Genomic DNA, 16,754 nt, shown 5'->3' with positions numbered 1-16,754 from the left:
AGATTATTTTACTTCTTTAAAAGTCTTCACGGAATCTTTTATAGCTGCCGTGCAATGAAATAGCAGACAAAATTGCATACCAATCACAGTGGAAGCACAGATTATAGAACTATCATCAAAATAAAGTATGTTGTTTTTAAAGGTCCAATTTTCATAGTGATAATGTTTCTTTTCATTTATATAGTCTTTCACATGATAGTAAGATAGGGTATAGCCTTCTTTCTTTCCCACTCTTCCTCATTCCCCCACTCTTCCACAATATAAGCTATTTCCTTTTCTAAAAGCTAAAGAAGTTCTCTCCAACACTTAATTGGCTTAAGGGGTTAAGTCTCAAGCCACCTGGCTATAGATGCCAACTTTCTGCTGACCTCAGCTCAGACAAAATGAAGTCTCAATACTGCCTGAATCACCCACTTCTAACCCAGCTACCTCCTGTTTCCATATGGAGAGAAGGAGGGCCAGGTCTACCTGAACTGAATTCTATGTCCTTTATTTAATTATCCTTCTGATGCTATGGTTAAATAAAATAGTTTTCATTAACTTTTTTATTTTTCAACTGTTAACTTCTATCTTAGAATTGATACTAAGTATTAGTTCCAAGACAGAAGTATAGTAAAGGCTAGGAAATTGGGATTAAGGGACTTGCTCCCTGTCATACAACTAGAAAGTGTCTGAGGCCATATTTTAACCCAGGACCTTCTGTCTCCAGGCCTGACTCTCTATCCACTGGGTCCCCTCAATACGCCTCCTTTCATTAACTGTTGACTGACCTACAAATGTCTTATTTTGTTCTAGACCTAAATTACCAAAGGATGAATCTGAGTCAGGCTCAGCCCATTATGCATACCTTTGTTTAATGAGATTAGACACCACAATAGAGGGGAATCCCTGATTCTTGTGAATTATGTGTTTGCAAAAAAAGAATAACATACAACTCAGAATCCAGCTTATCTATTTTTAGTTATACAAGCAAAATATAATTAATAATTTTAGCATTCTTCTTTGGGTTTTTAATCCTAACATTTTCTTTATAGCCAAGAAAATGGGATTGTGGATTGAGCAATATATAGAAAGAACAATATAAATCAAAAGAACAAATTCAGACCAAATGGAAAAAAGATACCTTTTATCTTTTAACAACAACAAATGATCTGGTTCAAGTTTTTAAAATTACTGATAAAAGTAAAGTTTATTTCCAAATATTGATGATTGCTACTTATTGGCATAAATTTTATCTATAACAAGTTTGTGACATATAGACTTTTGGACTTTCAATGTAATTAAGTATTAATGTTGGCTAGAAGTTAGGTGTAAAATACACATTAACTAGGTGTTCAAGAATACCTATATCAGATCAGTATAAATTGAATTATTAGAATGCACTTAAAGTGTTAGCATCATCATTTATACAGTTTACTGACATTGAAGAATAATAAATAATTGGAGATATCATCCTTAATAGTCTTCCTTTCAAAAACATCTTTCAATGAAAGGAATAGAACCTTATTTCCAATAAAACAGAGCTTTTCTGTTTAGTTTGAAGTCTCTGTCCATAGTTTTGCAGGCGTTGGATCATCTTTCTGTGCTGACAGATGCGGAAGAGGCTAATATTTTACTTGATAGTTTCCTAAGGATACCCTGCAGCATATATTAGCATGCATTGGTTTCTGGAGTCTCGGTTTTTTCCATCAATAAGTAGAAGTGGCATTCTTCTGAAGTAGTCAATGATATCAGGCACTGACAAAAAATCCTGAGGATTTAAAAACAAAAACATGTTCTGGATTAGAATTAATAGCATGAATTGAGGTAAAATAATTCCTTAGGCTCAGTATGTACTAGTAATAGGGAACCTGTCACATTTGCAGTAATAATACTAGTAGTCTCTTCTGTTTCGCATTAAACTCTTAGCAGACCATCTCAAATGAATCTTATTTTTTCATCCATCTAAAACAAGTCACTCATGGTATACAAAAGAGAAATTACTTTCTAACTCTGCCCAACTTGTTAGTGTCATTGAACCTTGTGGCCATTGTTCCTTGTAATACAGCAATTTATTATTTCTCCTTCAATAATAGTCTGGTTTTGGGGAAAAATAGATTGACTAGATATTAGGAAACCAGGTTTCTGAAACTGGAGACCATTAGCTGGACATATATCCTTGAGCAAATTATTTGGCCTCCCTGTCTTACTTTTCTGTTCTTAGATTAGGAATAGTGATAGTTCTGTCTCTATTATGCCATTCTACTCCATGAAAAACATTTAAGTTGTCTATAACACACTCATGGACTCAGATATTTGATCAGAAGTTCTTTGATGCCCAACTGCATGGTAGTTACAAAGATATCTCTGGGGCAAATCAATAAATAGTATTATAGGCATACCATTTTATATCCCAAAAGTATTCAGTGTTTGTCACCTTTTGGAAAAGATTGTCATGTCTGAGGAGGAAGGAAGAGTTAGAAACTTTCTAAACTGGATAAATTTCAATATCTACAAACCCATCAACTCATTTACTACAAATAGCTGATTAACAAAGGAACGTGGCACTTCTACGAAGGGCCAATCAAGTTACTCAGTACAGAGTCAGCAAGATCTGATTTCCAATCCTGATTCAGATTAGTATAACACTAACCCCTTTCTTTCATAGATGAAGAAATGGAGGCTGAATGAAATAAAGGGGTTTGGGCTCTGAGGCTTCTAACATTTCTTTAGCTCTAATTCCATGGTCCTCTGATAAGTGACAAGCCTGGGAACTTTGACAAGAGGTAAGGAAAGGAAAGCCCTGGATGACATTTTTAAGATAAGCAAATCTTGATTTTGGGGGGAGGGGGGAATGAACATTTTCATAATTACTTAATCAGCAATTCTGCCATCATATTCATATGTGCTTCCACCAAGTCCTTTACCAGTGCCTTTTAATGTGGCTTTGATCTTTTTGGAGAAAAGGCCTAAAACTCTGTTTGCAGTAGCATAATTATTGACTAAAAATATTAGTTAAAAACAAAAAGAATACTCTTATTTAGTAACCTACTGCTTGGCACATAGTAAGCACTTAATAAGTACTTTATCTAATCTAATATTTGGCTCACAGCATAAATGTCAAAGAATATGTTAACAGTTTTGTATATTGGTATACAATGTTTGCATATTTAACATTATTGTATTTGTAGTTCCATGTGTATTTAATTTTTCCAGAAAATTCATCTGAAAAGGAGAAATCTGAGAAGTTACTTTTTTAAAAAAGCATTTATTACCTCTTTCCCTCGAAGTCCAGTTCCCAACAAGTAAACTTGACTCTCCTCATTGTAACGAATTTGAATGTTATAAACTTTATTTTTGTACAACACCATGAGTACATATGGGTTGGTAACTGTTTTCTTAGAGCTGTCTCTCACCAGGAAAGTGCCATCCTACAAGGAAATGTCAAAAGAAATTTTTATGATGATGTTAGGAGTAGGTGTCAGTGTTTTTGTTGCCACTGATGTTAAGGAACAAACACCTAGGAGACAGCAGAAGCTGTCAATAGAGAAATGATTTAGGAAATTCATACCCCTGAACTGTAGGAAAAATCCCTAATATTTTATGTCTTTCATTAATGGATTCATTTTCCCAGTGAAAAATATATAGTACAAATGATTGCAAAGGGAATGACAAAACCAGCTTCCCTGAAATCTTTTCATCAACAGGGTCCCATTAAAAAAACACACACATTATGGCAAAAATTTAGCTGGGGAACAAGGAGATTGAGAGCCAAGAAGGTGCAGCAAATTAACAATGATTTCAGTCACTAGAAATCATCTGATTTGAATCAGGCATTTTCATGACATTTTTTATTTTGTTTGTTTTTGGCAGATGGAAATCTGCATCTATACCCAAGAAGGTTTTGAAGAGAATGGCATCTCTCAGGGAATCAGTTTAGTTGCTTTGACTTGTTGATGTGAAGAAAGGACCTTGGGGCAGCTGGGTGACTCAGTTGATTGAGAACCAGGTCTAGAGACAGGAGGTTCATATCTGGCCTCAGACTCTTCCTAACTGTGTGACCCTCAGCTAGTCACTTAACCCCCATTGCCTAGCCCTTACCACTCTTCTGCTTTAGAACCAATATGCAGTATTGATTCTAAGACAGAAAGTAAGGTTTTTTTGTTTGTTTGTTTGTTTTAAATAAAGGATCTTGTCTGCTCATGGGGAAGATTCAGGAAACATTTCATTTATTCATTGAGCAAACATTTATTAAGTACTAGCCATAACTAAGAATTGTCCTAGGGATTGAGAGAATATTATTAATACATGTGCTTTATGCATAATTATATAATGGTTTTTGTATCCAAGGAAATTGTAATCCCTTAAGGGAGCTTACCACCTACTACTTAATCAATAAAATAATGACACTATATATTTGTTATGGTGTCAAGAATTTTAATAAGTCATAGGATAATACTGACAGCTTCCTTCTGCCCCCCCAAACCCCACACAATTATCCCATAAGTCAAATGACTTTTTTGTTTGTTTTTTGTTTTGTCTTGTTTTTGTGAAAAGATATTGGTTAGATTGATCATTTATTAGTCTATATATGATACCAATGGATCACCAAATATAAATATGTAAATTAAGTTTTAAAATGGAAAATTAGTCAAACCAGTAATTTTGACTGAAATAACCTGGGAATATTATAAGTGGACACAGTTTAGAATTTTGTTGTTTTTCTATTTGTGTATAGTTTTACATATTGAATCATGGTTTAACTAAACGTATGTTCATCCCCAATCTGAACCCCATCCCTAGCAAATATTAGCACTGTACCTTGTTTATTTTCCTAAGAGCAGCTTCTGCTTCTGTTCTAGTAATGTATGAGACATACCATTCATTATTCAATGAGTTCTGAAATTTTAAAAGAAAAAGTTACAGATGAATAAGTTGCTCTGATGTTGCTAATATACTAGAGAGTAAAAAGATGAGCATTTAAATGGTACTTTGCCCCACACTGAGCTTTATGCATGGGAGTCATCACAAAAATTCCACATAAATTGAAATGTTTTGTTTACAAAAATGTGGAATTGTTTCATTTTTGAAATACGGGATGAAGCACTATTCTCAGGACTGAGATATAGGCATACATATGGATATGTATATCATGGTCCCCACATTCTCAGAAATTCTAATCTCTTAAGGAAGCTTAGTTAACAAAATCACAAAACTGTATTCATCAGAGTTTCAAGAATTTGAATGAATTCAACAGAATGCAATTCACCTGTACTATATCATGACTTCTATGACAATCATAAAGATGAATTAGCACTCATTCTATATAGAACTTATAGGAACCTATTACATAGATAGACGTAGTACAATCATGTACATACAAGCATGATGGCAAAGAAGATGATGAAATTGATGTAAAGAGTTCAGAATCCTGTAAAATAGAACAAGTCTGAAAATGTATAGAAATAAGGAATTATTTTTCTTTTTTGGGGAAAGAGAACAGGTTTGGAAACCTCTGTCAGAAGGGCTTTGTTTTTCATCAAAATTTGGATGAAAATTGAAGGAGTCCAGATAGAGAAGAATTCATTTTTTACCTTCTTATCTGGAATCCCTTATTATTATTTTTTTATTTTAAAATTTTACCCATAAAATAATTTCAAGACTGTAGAACAGTGGTACCAAACTCAAATAGAAACGGGGGCTACTAAATTGTGTATATGGATACTTGTGGGTTCATATTGATTGAGAAAACCACATACTAACATTATGTTTTATTGTTTTTTACTAATATTATTAAATATTTCCTATTTCATTTTAATTTGATTCTGAGGATATTTAAAAGTGTCATAGTGTGTTTGACACTTCAGTTCTAGAAAAATGAAATGTATTTGAAAATAGTTTGTTGGTGAATCCCTCTCTACAAAGAATGACTTGAAGGTCTGGCTACCTACCTCTTCATCCCCAAGATATTGTTGCCTAACTGGAATTGGCAAAGGTCTTCCCTCAGCTGGACCTCTAGAAGGTGGTCTGTTGAAAGCACCTATAAAATCACAGATTAAAACTTGTCAAGATAGTCCATTCACAGTAACATTTTAAATACTTCTGTCAAATCATATTTCATTTCCTACAAATGCCATTTTAACTATTCTGATGAATACTTCCAGAAGTCAATGATAAAAATATTTTCTATAAATCATAAACCAGAGCATCTACTCAGATGACCACAGTACAGTACTACTGACCATAGAAAAAAAGAAAATATAATTTTCAAAGATTTCCTAGATGTGTGTGTTTTAAAGCTACTAATACAAGCTATTTATCATTTTGATCACATGAAAATGAAGATTACACAGAAATATTTAGGGGACTAGTCTTTTGTTTAACATGTATACATTCGTATAACATTATATATTTTTGCATAATACTATTTACATTTTGTATAATACAATATATATTTTAAAATATAATAGTAATGATAATTATTTTTCTTCATTTTATTCAAATAAAAAGTTGTTAGCTAAAGCAGCATAAAATTGTTTTTGACAGAGTATTTAAAAGACATTGATTTTTCTGTTTGATATAACCAAAGCTACCATCTCGTTCTTCTCTAAATTTATCAGTTAGATGAATTAATAGATAGATAGAATATTAGACTGGGAGTCAGGAAGACCCGAATTCAAGTCCCAACTTGACTAGCTGTCTGACCCTGGACAAGTCACTCATCTTTCCCAACTGTAAAATGGAAATAAAAACATCATCCATCTCTCAGGGTTATTGGGAGGATAAAATAAGATGCTTGTAAAGCATTTTGCAAACCTCCAAGTGCTGCATAAATGCTATTATTGTTATCATTATCACTATTGTTATTGTTACCATCATTATTCAATGTTCTATAGGTCTAAAATGATGTGCAATTTTTGACAACATACATACAAAAATATAATTTGCCCTCTTCTACAAGGTTGTTGTACAAATCAAATGAGATAATGTAGAGTATTCCAAATGTCTTAGGGCCATTTTAAAGTGGCCCTAAGACTTTTGGAATATGTATATGTATATGTATATATTAATAAATTGAAAAGTGTCATAGAAATATAAGACCTTTTAAAATCTTTCATGGATTTAAAAAATTCTACTCTTAGTAACATCAACTAAAATGAACACTTTCACATATGTGAAAGAACAGAAAGAGATAGTTGCCCATGAAACTGCAAATCTCTATTATGAAATCATGAATCTATATTTCAGCTCATTATTCTTTTTTAAATACATAATAAATTCAACATGTTACTTTCAAAGTTTTCCTGCTTATCTGTGATTCCTTCCTTCTCCAGTCTTTCTCAATGTTTTCTTATTTACATCCCCCGTACTTGGCATCATGTTTTGCACATAGTAAGTGCTTAATCAATGCTGTTTTGTTCCTTCATAAAGCAAGAGGAGATTTGGAACAAGCACCAAGATATTTATAAGAATTTCCTGTATGGAATGTGAATAACCAATTCAGTAGAGATATTGGTTTCTTCCTAATGCAAATATGATGGGGGAGAATAATGACATGGATTACCTCACTGGCAAATAAATTTCAGAGGATCATTTTATAATTTTGTCATTTATATTTACTACACCGGAAATTTCCCTCCTGTCTACTAATCTGAATCCTATCTTTCTTTAGATATTTAAATCCTATATTCACACAGAATCTCAGAACTGTAGAGAAAGAACTTTAGAGAACATCTTCACTCCATAACCTTATTTTATAGTAACAGAAACTGAGGCACAGAGATATTAAGTACCTTGCCCAGGTTCAGTAAGTGGAAGAGTTTAGGCTAGGCTCCAGGTATTCTGACAGCAGCCCTAAATTTCTCCCATTTTTTTCAACTGCTAAAATATTGCCAGCACCATGCAAACTAGTTATATAATTCAATTACGTATGGAAAACATTGAATGAGAGCAAGATCCTGTGCTGTCTTATTTTTTTTTTTGAATGCATCATTAGCTTGCATTGTTTCCTAGTTACTTTACGTAGATAAGTTTTTACTTTCAACCAAATTATAAGATTCTTGACATTAGCAACTGTTCTTAACAATTCAACATATAACTATGTGTATAGCTTACAAAATGCAATTATAGCAATAATAATGCTTTCATGTCATTTTCTTCATTATTCTGAAATAGGCAAAGTATATATTAGCCTCAGTTTGGAGATGACTACACAGGTTCAATCAATGCTGTTTTGTTCCTTCGTAAAGCAAGAGGAGATTTGGAACAAGAATGACCAAGGTCATATAGCAAGGAAGTTTGAAAGAAGCCAGCTCTCCTGAATTCTGTCGAGTTCAATGATCTTTGGACAACAGCACTCTGATTTTCAAAAAATAGGGTTCATAACTGTAAGAGAATGTGTGTGCTATATAACAGTACAAACAGAGGTTTTACTGTTTGTCTAGAATTGTTCTAGATACCGTGGAGGCTACAGCTAAAAAAGAAACACTTGCTTCCCCAAAAGAAGTATATTAAGTTTTTACTCTTTCCCACTCCACTCCACCCACTAAGCCATGATTTCATCAGTATGGATGACAGCACCTGGTGTTGAAATTCTCTTTAATAATGAAGATCAATGACTCCTCTACTTGAAAATCTTAGAGATTTGTCTTGGGAACTATGGAGCTGAGAGACTTGCCCTGCGTCCTAGAGGCAGAAGCAGAGCCAAGGTCATCCTGATTCCAAGACCCATCCTTTATCCTTTATACTATGTGGATATAACCTGTAGCCATATAATATCACACATCATATGTAAAATTACACATTACGTGTACAGTATAGGAATGTAGCACTATATATGCTGTTATACCACTTAGATTCTTTCATGCAATAATGTTCTTTCATTGTTGGCAGGAAAACCCAGATCTCTTTTAAAAAAGTTATCACAAAATGTCTATTGCAGGCCAAATATGACATTACTACCAGGTCAGATATTTGGAAATAAAAATTTGTCAAACCCAAACCATTGTGGAGTCATGGATATTTAAGTCCCCTTCTTAGTTTTAATATAACATTACCTCAGCCTGCCAGGGAGCCTTTTGTTGAAATAATTTTTAAAAGAAAAAATGGCTTTCCCTGTCAATAAGGTTGTAATGCTACACTATAGTTTTTTGTTTGTTTTATTTTAAAAATGGTCTACTGTAAGTTCAGAACTATACTAGGTTTGGTAACAACTACAAAAGAAATTCTAAACCACATACGCACCTTTTGACAAATATGGTGGCAGGGATGCACTTGATGGGAAATTACTGTGGAGATAAGAAATAGAGATCCATAAAACAATGAGCAGGGTTGTCAGTGTGGAGGGAGGGGAAATGGTAAAAATTCTACTTCAAAAATATCTGCTTACCCTAAATCCAGGGGAATACAGTAAGAAAGGGATTATGATTACTCAAAATGCTTTTCCCAGGGTAGCCCATTCTAGGTGTAGATAAATATCTTAAACCTGATAAATTAATTACTGAAAAATATAATGAATCAATTGCTAGCATCCTGTGACCCTTTTATAGTTATAATTGGAAAAAATATTGTTGCTATTGTGACTCGATCTCTTATGCCATGAACCATTGGATGACAGCTGTTCTTGCCACATTGATTACTATCTATGATATTTATTGATTATCTATCTCATCTTGTCATTTCAAACTGTAAGAGATTGGGGGGTGCGGCAGCTGGGTGGCTCAGTGGATTGAGAGCCATATCTAGAGGTCTTGGGTCCAAATCTGGCCTCAGACACTTACTAGCTGTGTGACCCTGGGCAAGTCACTTGACCCCTACTGCCTAGCCTTTACATAGTATTGATTCTAAGACAGAAGGTAAGAATTAAAAAAAAAATGTAAGAGATCTTCAAGCTCCTAGGCCATTGATGTGTGTGTGTGTGTGTGTGTGTGTGTGTGTGTGTGTGTGTGTGTGTGTGTAAAATTTTCAACTGTTTCTAAATTATTTATCTCTTTTTTTTAAGTTTCCTCAAATCTTTTCCAGGTGTCAATTCTATTGTTAGGGTGATGACATAGGCCATCAGCATTGTGGAGTGGGGAAGCAGAAAGAGCAGGACTGGTCAAGATTTAGTTTCACTGACCCTAGCTATGATCTGTCCCCCCAACCCCATTAATCCACCTAGCAAAGAAGTTGTGCCTCACCATGCTCTGAATTGGCAACAGATATCATGTTAGCTTGAAACCTTTGAATAAGCAATAATGAGGACAAACCTTGCTGTGATTGGCCCAGGCATACTGTTAGATCCTGATTGAGGAAACCTGGATGGTGGCTTGATTGATCTTGAAGGGAAAGTATTGGAAGTGAAAGAGGGAAGAGCTGGTTGAGGCAGTGGCCTTTGTTGCACTGTGGTGAAGAAAAAAGAAGAGTTAAGATAACCATGAATAAGTGGATTCACAAGGGTTAACTACATGATCAATTACTAACACTTCTGCTTGAATGGTTATAATTTAAACATGATGGGTGTAGAAAGTGATAAGAGGAAACACTGCCTCTAATCAGATGATAGTTCTGAAGATTTGGCTCATCCTCCAAGAACATTTTGGCTAGTTCTTCCTCTTGGAATGCCTACATGATATAACTATAAAGATAACATCTTATATAAAAGTTGATTTTGCTTTCTCTTGATAAGTTTTAAGTTTTATATCACATGAAATTTTTCTCTTTTATGCTAGGTTGGTAAAAATAACCTATTTTTAGAAATAATTGATTTTTCAAAAATTTATTATACTTCTAGATTGATTCTATCTTAATTCTTTCCATGTATGTTAGGAGAAGTGTAGGAGTTTGGGATCCTGTTTTAACCACCAACCAGTGCATTCATTTTAATAATTAGATTGTAAAATTCAGAAATCATATTGGATTACATTATGTATGAACTCAACAGTTTTTTTTCTTGTTGGCTTAATTATGGGAGGCAGCATGAAATAGTAAGTTGAAAGGAAACCTTGGAATCAGGCAGTCCACATATACTAGCTATGTAACCATGGGCAAATCAGTTACTTCTCTGCCCTAGGTAACTCTCCGAGTCTATACATTTCTGATGAGATCTGCATTAGAGGAGATAATTTCTATACAGAGAATCACTATGCTGATGAAATTTTAGGTCCAGCCTCCTTCCCGACTTAAAAGAATAATGATATGATTTTGTCTGATTTCATTTTATATCCATATATAAACACTGTATGACTATCATCAGACCTTTGTTTTGCCTACATTAAACATCTTCATTTGAGGGATAAGTTGGAAGAATAAAAGAAATGGTTTAAGTGGCATTTTCTTTACGTACCATCATCTTCTTCCTGGAATGGGGAAGAAAAAGAATAAGATGTTATTTTTTAGTGGTATGAAATTCCCAAAGCATTGCCATCTTTATGATATCTAATGTGGACCTATCTTTTTTTAATCAGCATCACATTAATCTACATTAAATGTATTATGATGAATGGTAGAATTCTCTATAAAATTTAGAAAGTACAAGTGGCAATGCTTATAACATCTCTTTCATTCTTCTCTAGGCTCCATTCCTGACTCTAGACTTTTTCTTCCAATAATAGCTAATAATAGCTATCATTTCTATACTGCCTATTATGTGTCAGACACTTTGCTTTACACATATCTCATTTGAGAGCTTCAACAACTCTGGAGATAGGGGCTATAATTGCCACCATTTTATATTTGAGGAAACTGAGAACAGAGGTTAAGTGACTTGCCCAGCTTACCTTGTAAATATTGTAAATATCTGAGGTTAAATTTAAATTTAGGTTCATCCAGACCAATCCACTGTGCTACCTGGTTGCCTCTTGTTAGCATTACTATTATTATTTTCACATAGAAAGCTTTAGTAAAAATTAATGATTGTTGTCATTGTTGTTACTAGTTGCTAAATGGTAGTTACAGTGGATGGAGTGGAGACAGTGGATTGACCTGGAGACAAGATTAGTTCAAATCCAGCCTCAAATATTTCCTAGTTATGTGACCCTGGGCAATTCACTTAACTTCCATTTGTCTCAGTTTCCTTAATTATAAAAATGGTGATGATTATAGCACAGACTTCCTAGTTTTGTTGTGAGAATCAAATGAGATATTTGTAAAACACATAGTAGGTACTTAATAAATTATTGCTTCCTTCATTCCTTGTTATATCTTTAATTCTGTAAGGAGAAAATTTAGTCTGAGAAAAAGCAGGATCTAGCAAATGATAGTAACAGGGTGAAAATAGTCTTTGTACTTTGCTCTAGCCAGGCTTCATGACAAATACAGCTCTTCTTTTTTGATCTTCTTTTATATATTATATTGATCTTTAAAAGCAATATTCTAGCAATTCTGAACCTTATTTTCTTGCTGCATGTAGATAAGGACCAACTTGAACCAACCAACAGAAGTTTTCTGTAGTCCTATTCTCGTTTAAGCATTAAAGAAAAGAATTGTCCCAAACATTATCACTGAGCCCACCAGGGGAATAATGAAGGTAATAACTACTTACTATGAGCTCAACACAATCCTAAGTGCTTTACAAATATTATTTCATTTGATCCTCAAAACAATGCTGGGAGGTACGTGCTGTCATAATCTCCATTTTACAACTGAGAAAGGCTAAGAAGGTTTGTTTATAGCAGACATTTTTTTTAAACCCTTGTACTTCGGTGTATTGTCTCATAGGTGGAAGAGTGGTAAGGATGGGCAATGGGGGTCAAGTGACTTGCCCAGGGTCACACAGCTGGGAAGTATCTGAGGCCGGGTTTGAACCTAAGACCTCCTGTCTCTAGGCCTGACTCTCACTCCACTGAGCTACCCAGCTGCCCCCTATAGCAGACATTTAGTGACTTGCCCAAAGTCACAGGGCTAGTGAGGACCAAGCCAGATTTGAATTCAGGTCTTCCTGCCTTAGACCCTGTATTCTATCCACTGCACCACCCAGCTGCTTCTAGGTCACATGTAGTTCTCAGGAAAAGGCAAGAGAACAGTTATAGACCCCAAATGCCCCCTTAGCACATGATAAGGCTCTCTAAAACACAATCTTCCTTTTATCATATTAACACCCTACTTGAGAATACATGCTTGCTTCATATTTTCCTACCACATTGTTTACATTCCTTTTGGATTCATAGTTTGTGTCTATCCTAATCATATTAAGATTTATTAAGCCTAATCTCCCACAACCACTGCTCTCTACCCCCCAGCCCACATAGCATGTTGCTATGGTTATAAATATTTCCACAAACACGCCATACTCATTTCTATTTTTGTTCAAACTTCCCTTTCAGCCTGTTTTTACTCTTTAGTTTATCAAAATCCTTCCAGTCTTTCAAGACATACTACCAGAGCTATAACTAAGTTGGGGAGAATAGAGGTTTGTCTCAAAACACTAAAATTTAGAAGCTGTCAACAGTATCATCCTAAGACATGCTTTTGTCCTCCCAACCAGCCAGTCTTTAGTAACAAAGATGGCGACCCAAATAATGTTTCCTTTTCCCTTGGCAACCACACCTCCACCTTCCTTCCCATCTGCCTCAGGTTCAAAAATTCCTAATTACAATTCTGCCATTCACTTGTGTAAACTTTAGATGATCTCCAAAGCCCCTTTTCTAGCTCAAACTTGATATGATTCTAATTCAAAAGCAATTAAAGATATGGTTTCCTAAATAAACAGTATTTTGACTATTTTTTCCCTTTGGTAACTGAAGACAACTATTCTAGTACATATTGATTTCTAACACCCAGAATAATTGTATCACAATGCAGAACTTAATTAGTTAAATCTGATGATGATCCTTAATTGTTTTAAGTGCCTCTGTCTTGTCTCTTCAAATAGATTGTCTATTACTTGACAGTAGAGATACTGACTTAATATTCTGTACATGACCCTTTCCCACCACCCAGTATGAAGCATAGCCTGGGGACATAGTAGGCATCCAATAAAATTTGATTTATTGATTAATTAAATTAATCATTCTCTGGGTGACCTTGGCATAAGCTGTATATCTGGCATTTCCAGAAGTCAGGAGGGCATAGCAAAGATCTTGAAAACTGGGACAATTGGCCTAGGATCATGGAGATTCTCTTGTGTTGTTTCATATGGACTGATTGCCCTCCCCAAACCCTACCCTCCAATGACTTATGGTATATTTTACTGCATATCATATTGACAGCAAGTTGCTTTGTACTTACATCTCCTCTTCTGTCTGCTACCCATCCGTGTCTGAAAATGAAGTAGGAAGAAAAAAAATTAGCTTCATCCCCCATGGAACTGGTTGAAATTTGAATCATTAAGTTTTTGTTTTAGGATATTTAAGTTTAAATCACCAAAAAGCTAACCCATTTAAAATTAGTTAAAATGTGAAATAAAACCACTGGGAGAAGGAAGGATGTAGGGAATTGGTGTGTAAAGAGAGTTGCAGCAATTAATTTTTCTGTCAACATCATAAGCCACAAGAAGAAAATCCTCTTTTTAGCTATCAATGGAAATAATGGGCAAAAAAAGCTATTTATTCAGCAAACCATATCTATAGTTGGTATTGAATTTGAATCATGTAAAGTTAGAGCTAGAAAGGAACCTTAAAGATCATCTAAATCTAACCACCTTATTTTAGGGGAGAAAACCTATATAAAGAAATGTCAGGTGATTTGCCTAAGGTCAAGCATTTAGTAGTGTTAGAGTGAAGACCAGAACTAAGCAACCTGACTTCTAGGCCAGGGCATACAAGCAACACAGAAAAGATGTCCCTCAAAACAATTGAAAAGATTTAAAAATCAGCACTCTCCTTCCTTAACACTGTTAAGTCCAAGACTATGTTCCCTTATATTGTGAAGGGAAGAAATTAAGAAAATGCTGCTGCACAGGGGATTTTCTACACTGGCTTAGCCTGGTTTTCCCAGAGCAACCCTGCAGCATAACAAATTTTATACCAGCTGCCTAAAAGTTGTTGCTGACATCTGCATTCAGTGGAGATTGCTGCTCTGAGACCGTAGAAGCAGCTTTGGACTAGGAAACAGAAAACATCATGGGCTTCAGCTCTGCCAAAATTTTCTTCACACTTATAGAAATCTTCCTGACCTTGTTCAAGTTACTTGACCCCTCTTTAATAACTTCATTTATAAAATGAGGGAGTTGTAAGAGCTCATCATTGAGTATTCTTCCCTCTCTGTGATCCTCTGATCTATATTCTTCTTTAACATTCCTTCCCCTGGAAAATGTGCCAAAAATTTCTCTTCAACAAATGAGGACAACAAAACCACCCAAATATGCTCTAAGATACTGCAAGTTGGACAGTGGAGAAGGCTCCTATAGAGAACTGGAGGAGTAAACATATCCCAGTTATTTCTACCACTATAGGAAGATAAAATGGTGGTGAAAATTGGTCCTCAGGAACTGTGGATATGGTGTTTTGCTAGAAATACTCTGAGAAAAATGTAAGCATAGTAATTCTTACTATCTCAATTAAGACTATTTGTTTATCCGTCAGGGATTTCTTTTTCATCTTTGTCTTCATCTCTCCAAATCCCCATCTAAGTTAAGACAGCCAATTGGTACAATAGAGTATAGAGTTCCTGACCTGGAGCCAGGAAGACTCATCCAGCCCCAGATGCTTACTAGTTGTGTGGCTCTCAGCAAGTCACTTAACCTTGTTTTCCCCAGTTTCCCCTTCTATAAAATGAGCTGTAGAAAGAAATGGCAAACCAGTATCTTTGCCAAGAAAATGCCAAATGGGATCATGAAGAGTCAGAAATGATTGATATGACTGAATACCTTTTGGAATCAGAACACTCCTAAACTCCCAAACGTGAAACCGTGCTATTTAATACCAAATGCCTTCCATTATTTTCTTTAAATGTCATTGGTTGTAACTCAGCTATGTTTTTTTTAAATTATCTTCAATTATGTGATTCTCATGCTCTATTAGAGAGATAAGCTTACTTTGGTACAGGTGGCTTCTTAAAATTTCTCTCAGGTCTTTCTCCAGGTGGCAAAGGAGGCTTTTGTATCTTAGGTAAGTGATCACCAGCAGTCCTGAGGTATTTAAGAGAGCAGATGTATTAAAGAAGATCAACTGAATCCTATAAGTTAGAGTTCAACAGTGTGTATCATTTTAATCCCCCAAATCTTCTCCTTACCTTAATGCAGGAGCTGAAGGCTGAAAAAAAAACAATAAAAATTATATTAGAATCTTTGGCAAGTTCCACTGGATAAATATGTATTGTGTTGTCTTAGAGTAAGGGATATCTTACCTTGTCAGGAAAAAGTGGTTTCTTCCCTGCAAATTACAAATGAAAAAAAAATTATGGATTGAATTCAATTCATAGTTCTTTAACTCTGAATCCTAGAAATATTCTAATGTATAATCAAGCATTTCTAATAACTACACACTTGTGAGGGGCAGATAGTTGGTGCAATAGATAGAGTGTCAAGCCTGGAGTCAGGAAGATTCATCTTCATGAGTTCAAATATGGCCTCAGATACTTACTAGCTGCATGAGTCTGGGCAAGTTATTTAACCCTGTTTGCTCAGTTTCCTTTTCTATAAAATGAGCTGGAGAAGGAAATGGCAAACCATTCCAGTACCTTTGCCAAGAAAACCCTAGATGGAATCATGAAAAGTTGTACACAAGTGAAAAATAACAACACGTAGTTATGAAGACTTCCAGAATATAAGTATTTTCCTTCAATTTAAAATTATTAGATGGGGCAGCTAGATAGCTCAGTAGATTGAGAGCCAGGACTAGAGATGAGAGGCCTTAGGT

General features: G+C 34.9%; 1 protein-coding gene across 1 annotated transcript in view; it reads right to left on the bottom strand.

Annotated features, from left to right (window-relative positions):
* Positions 1-897: 897 nt before the first annotated feature.
* Positions 898-16,754, bottom strand: part of LCP2 (lymphocyte cytosolic protein 2) — a 79,800-nt gene continuing 63,943 nt past the window's right edge. The window contains exons 11-21 of the mRNA XM_044664455.1: positions 16,243-16,268; positions 16,129-16,148; positions 15,932-16,024; positions 14,185-14,215; positions 11,303-11,315; positions 10,227-10,359; positions 9,223-9,266; positions 5,931-6,019; positions 4,801-4,878; positions 3,255-3,410; positions 898-1,750 (exon numbers count right to left, since the gene is read on the bottom strand). Of these exons, the coding sequence (XP_044520390.1) occupies positions 1,628-1,750; positions 3,255-3,410; positions 4,801-4,878; positions 5,931-6,019; positions 9,223-9,266; positions 10,227-10,359; positions 11,303-11,315; positions 14,185-14,215; positions 15,932-16,024; positions 16,129-16,148; positions 16,243-16,268 (806 nt within the window). The 3' untranslated portion in view covers positions 898-1,627. The remainder of the gene's footprint in view (positions 1,751-3,254; positions 3,411-4,800; positions 4,879-5,930; positions 6,020-9,222; positions 9,267-10,226; positions 10,360-11,302; positions 11,316-14,184; positions 14,216-15,931; positions 16,025-16,128; positions 16,149-16,242; positions 16,269-16,754) is intronic.

This window comes from Gracilinanus agilis, chromosome 2 (assembly GCF_016433145.1).
Source record: "Gracilinanus agilis isolate LMUSP501 chromosome 2, AgileGrace, whole genome shotgun sequence".
Lineage (NCBI taxonomy): Eukaryota > Metazoa > Chordata > Mammalia > Didelphimorphia > Didelphidae > Gracilinanus > Gracilinanus agilis.
Note: the sequence above shows the minus strand (reverse complement) of the source record. Positions and strands in the feature narration are given on the sequence as shown.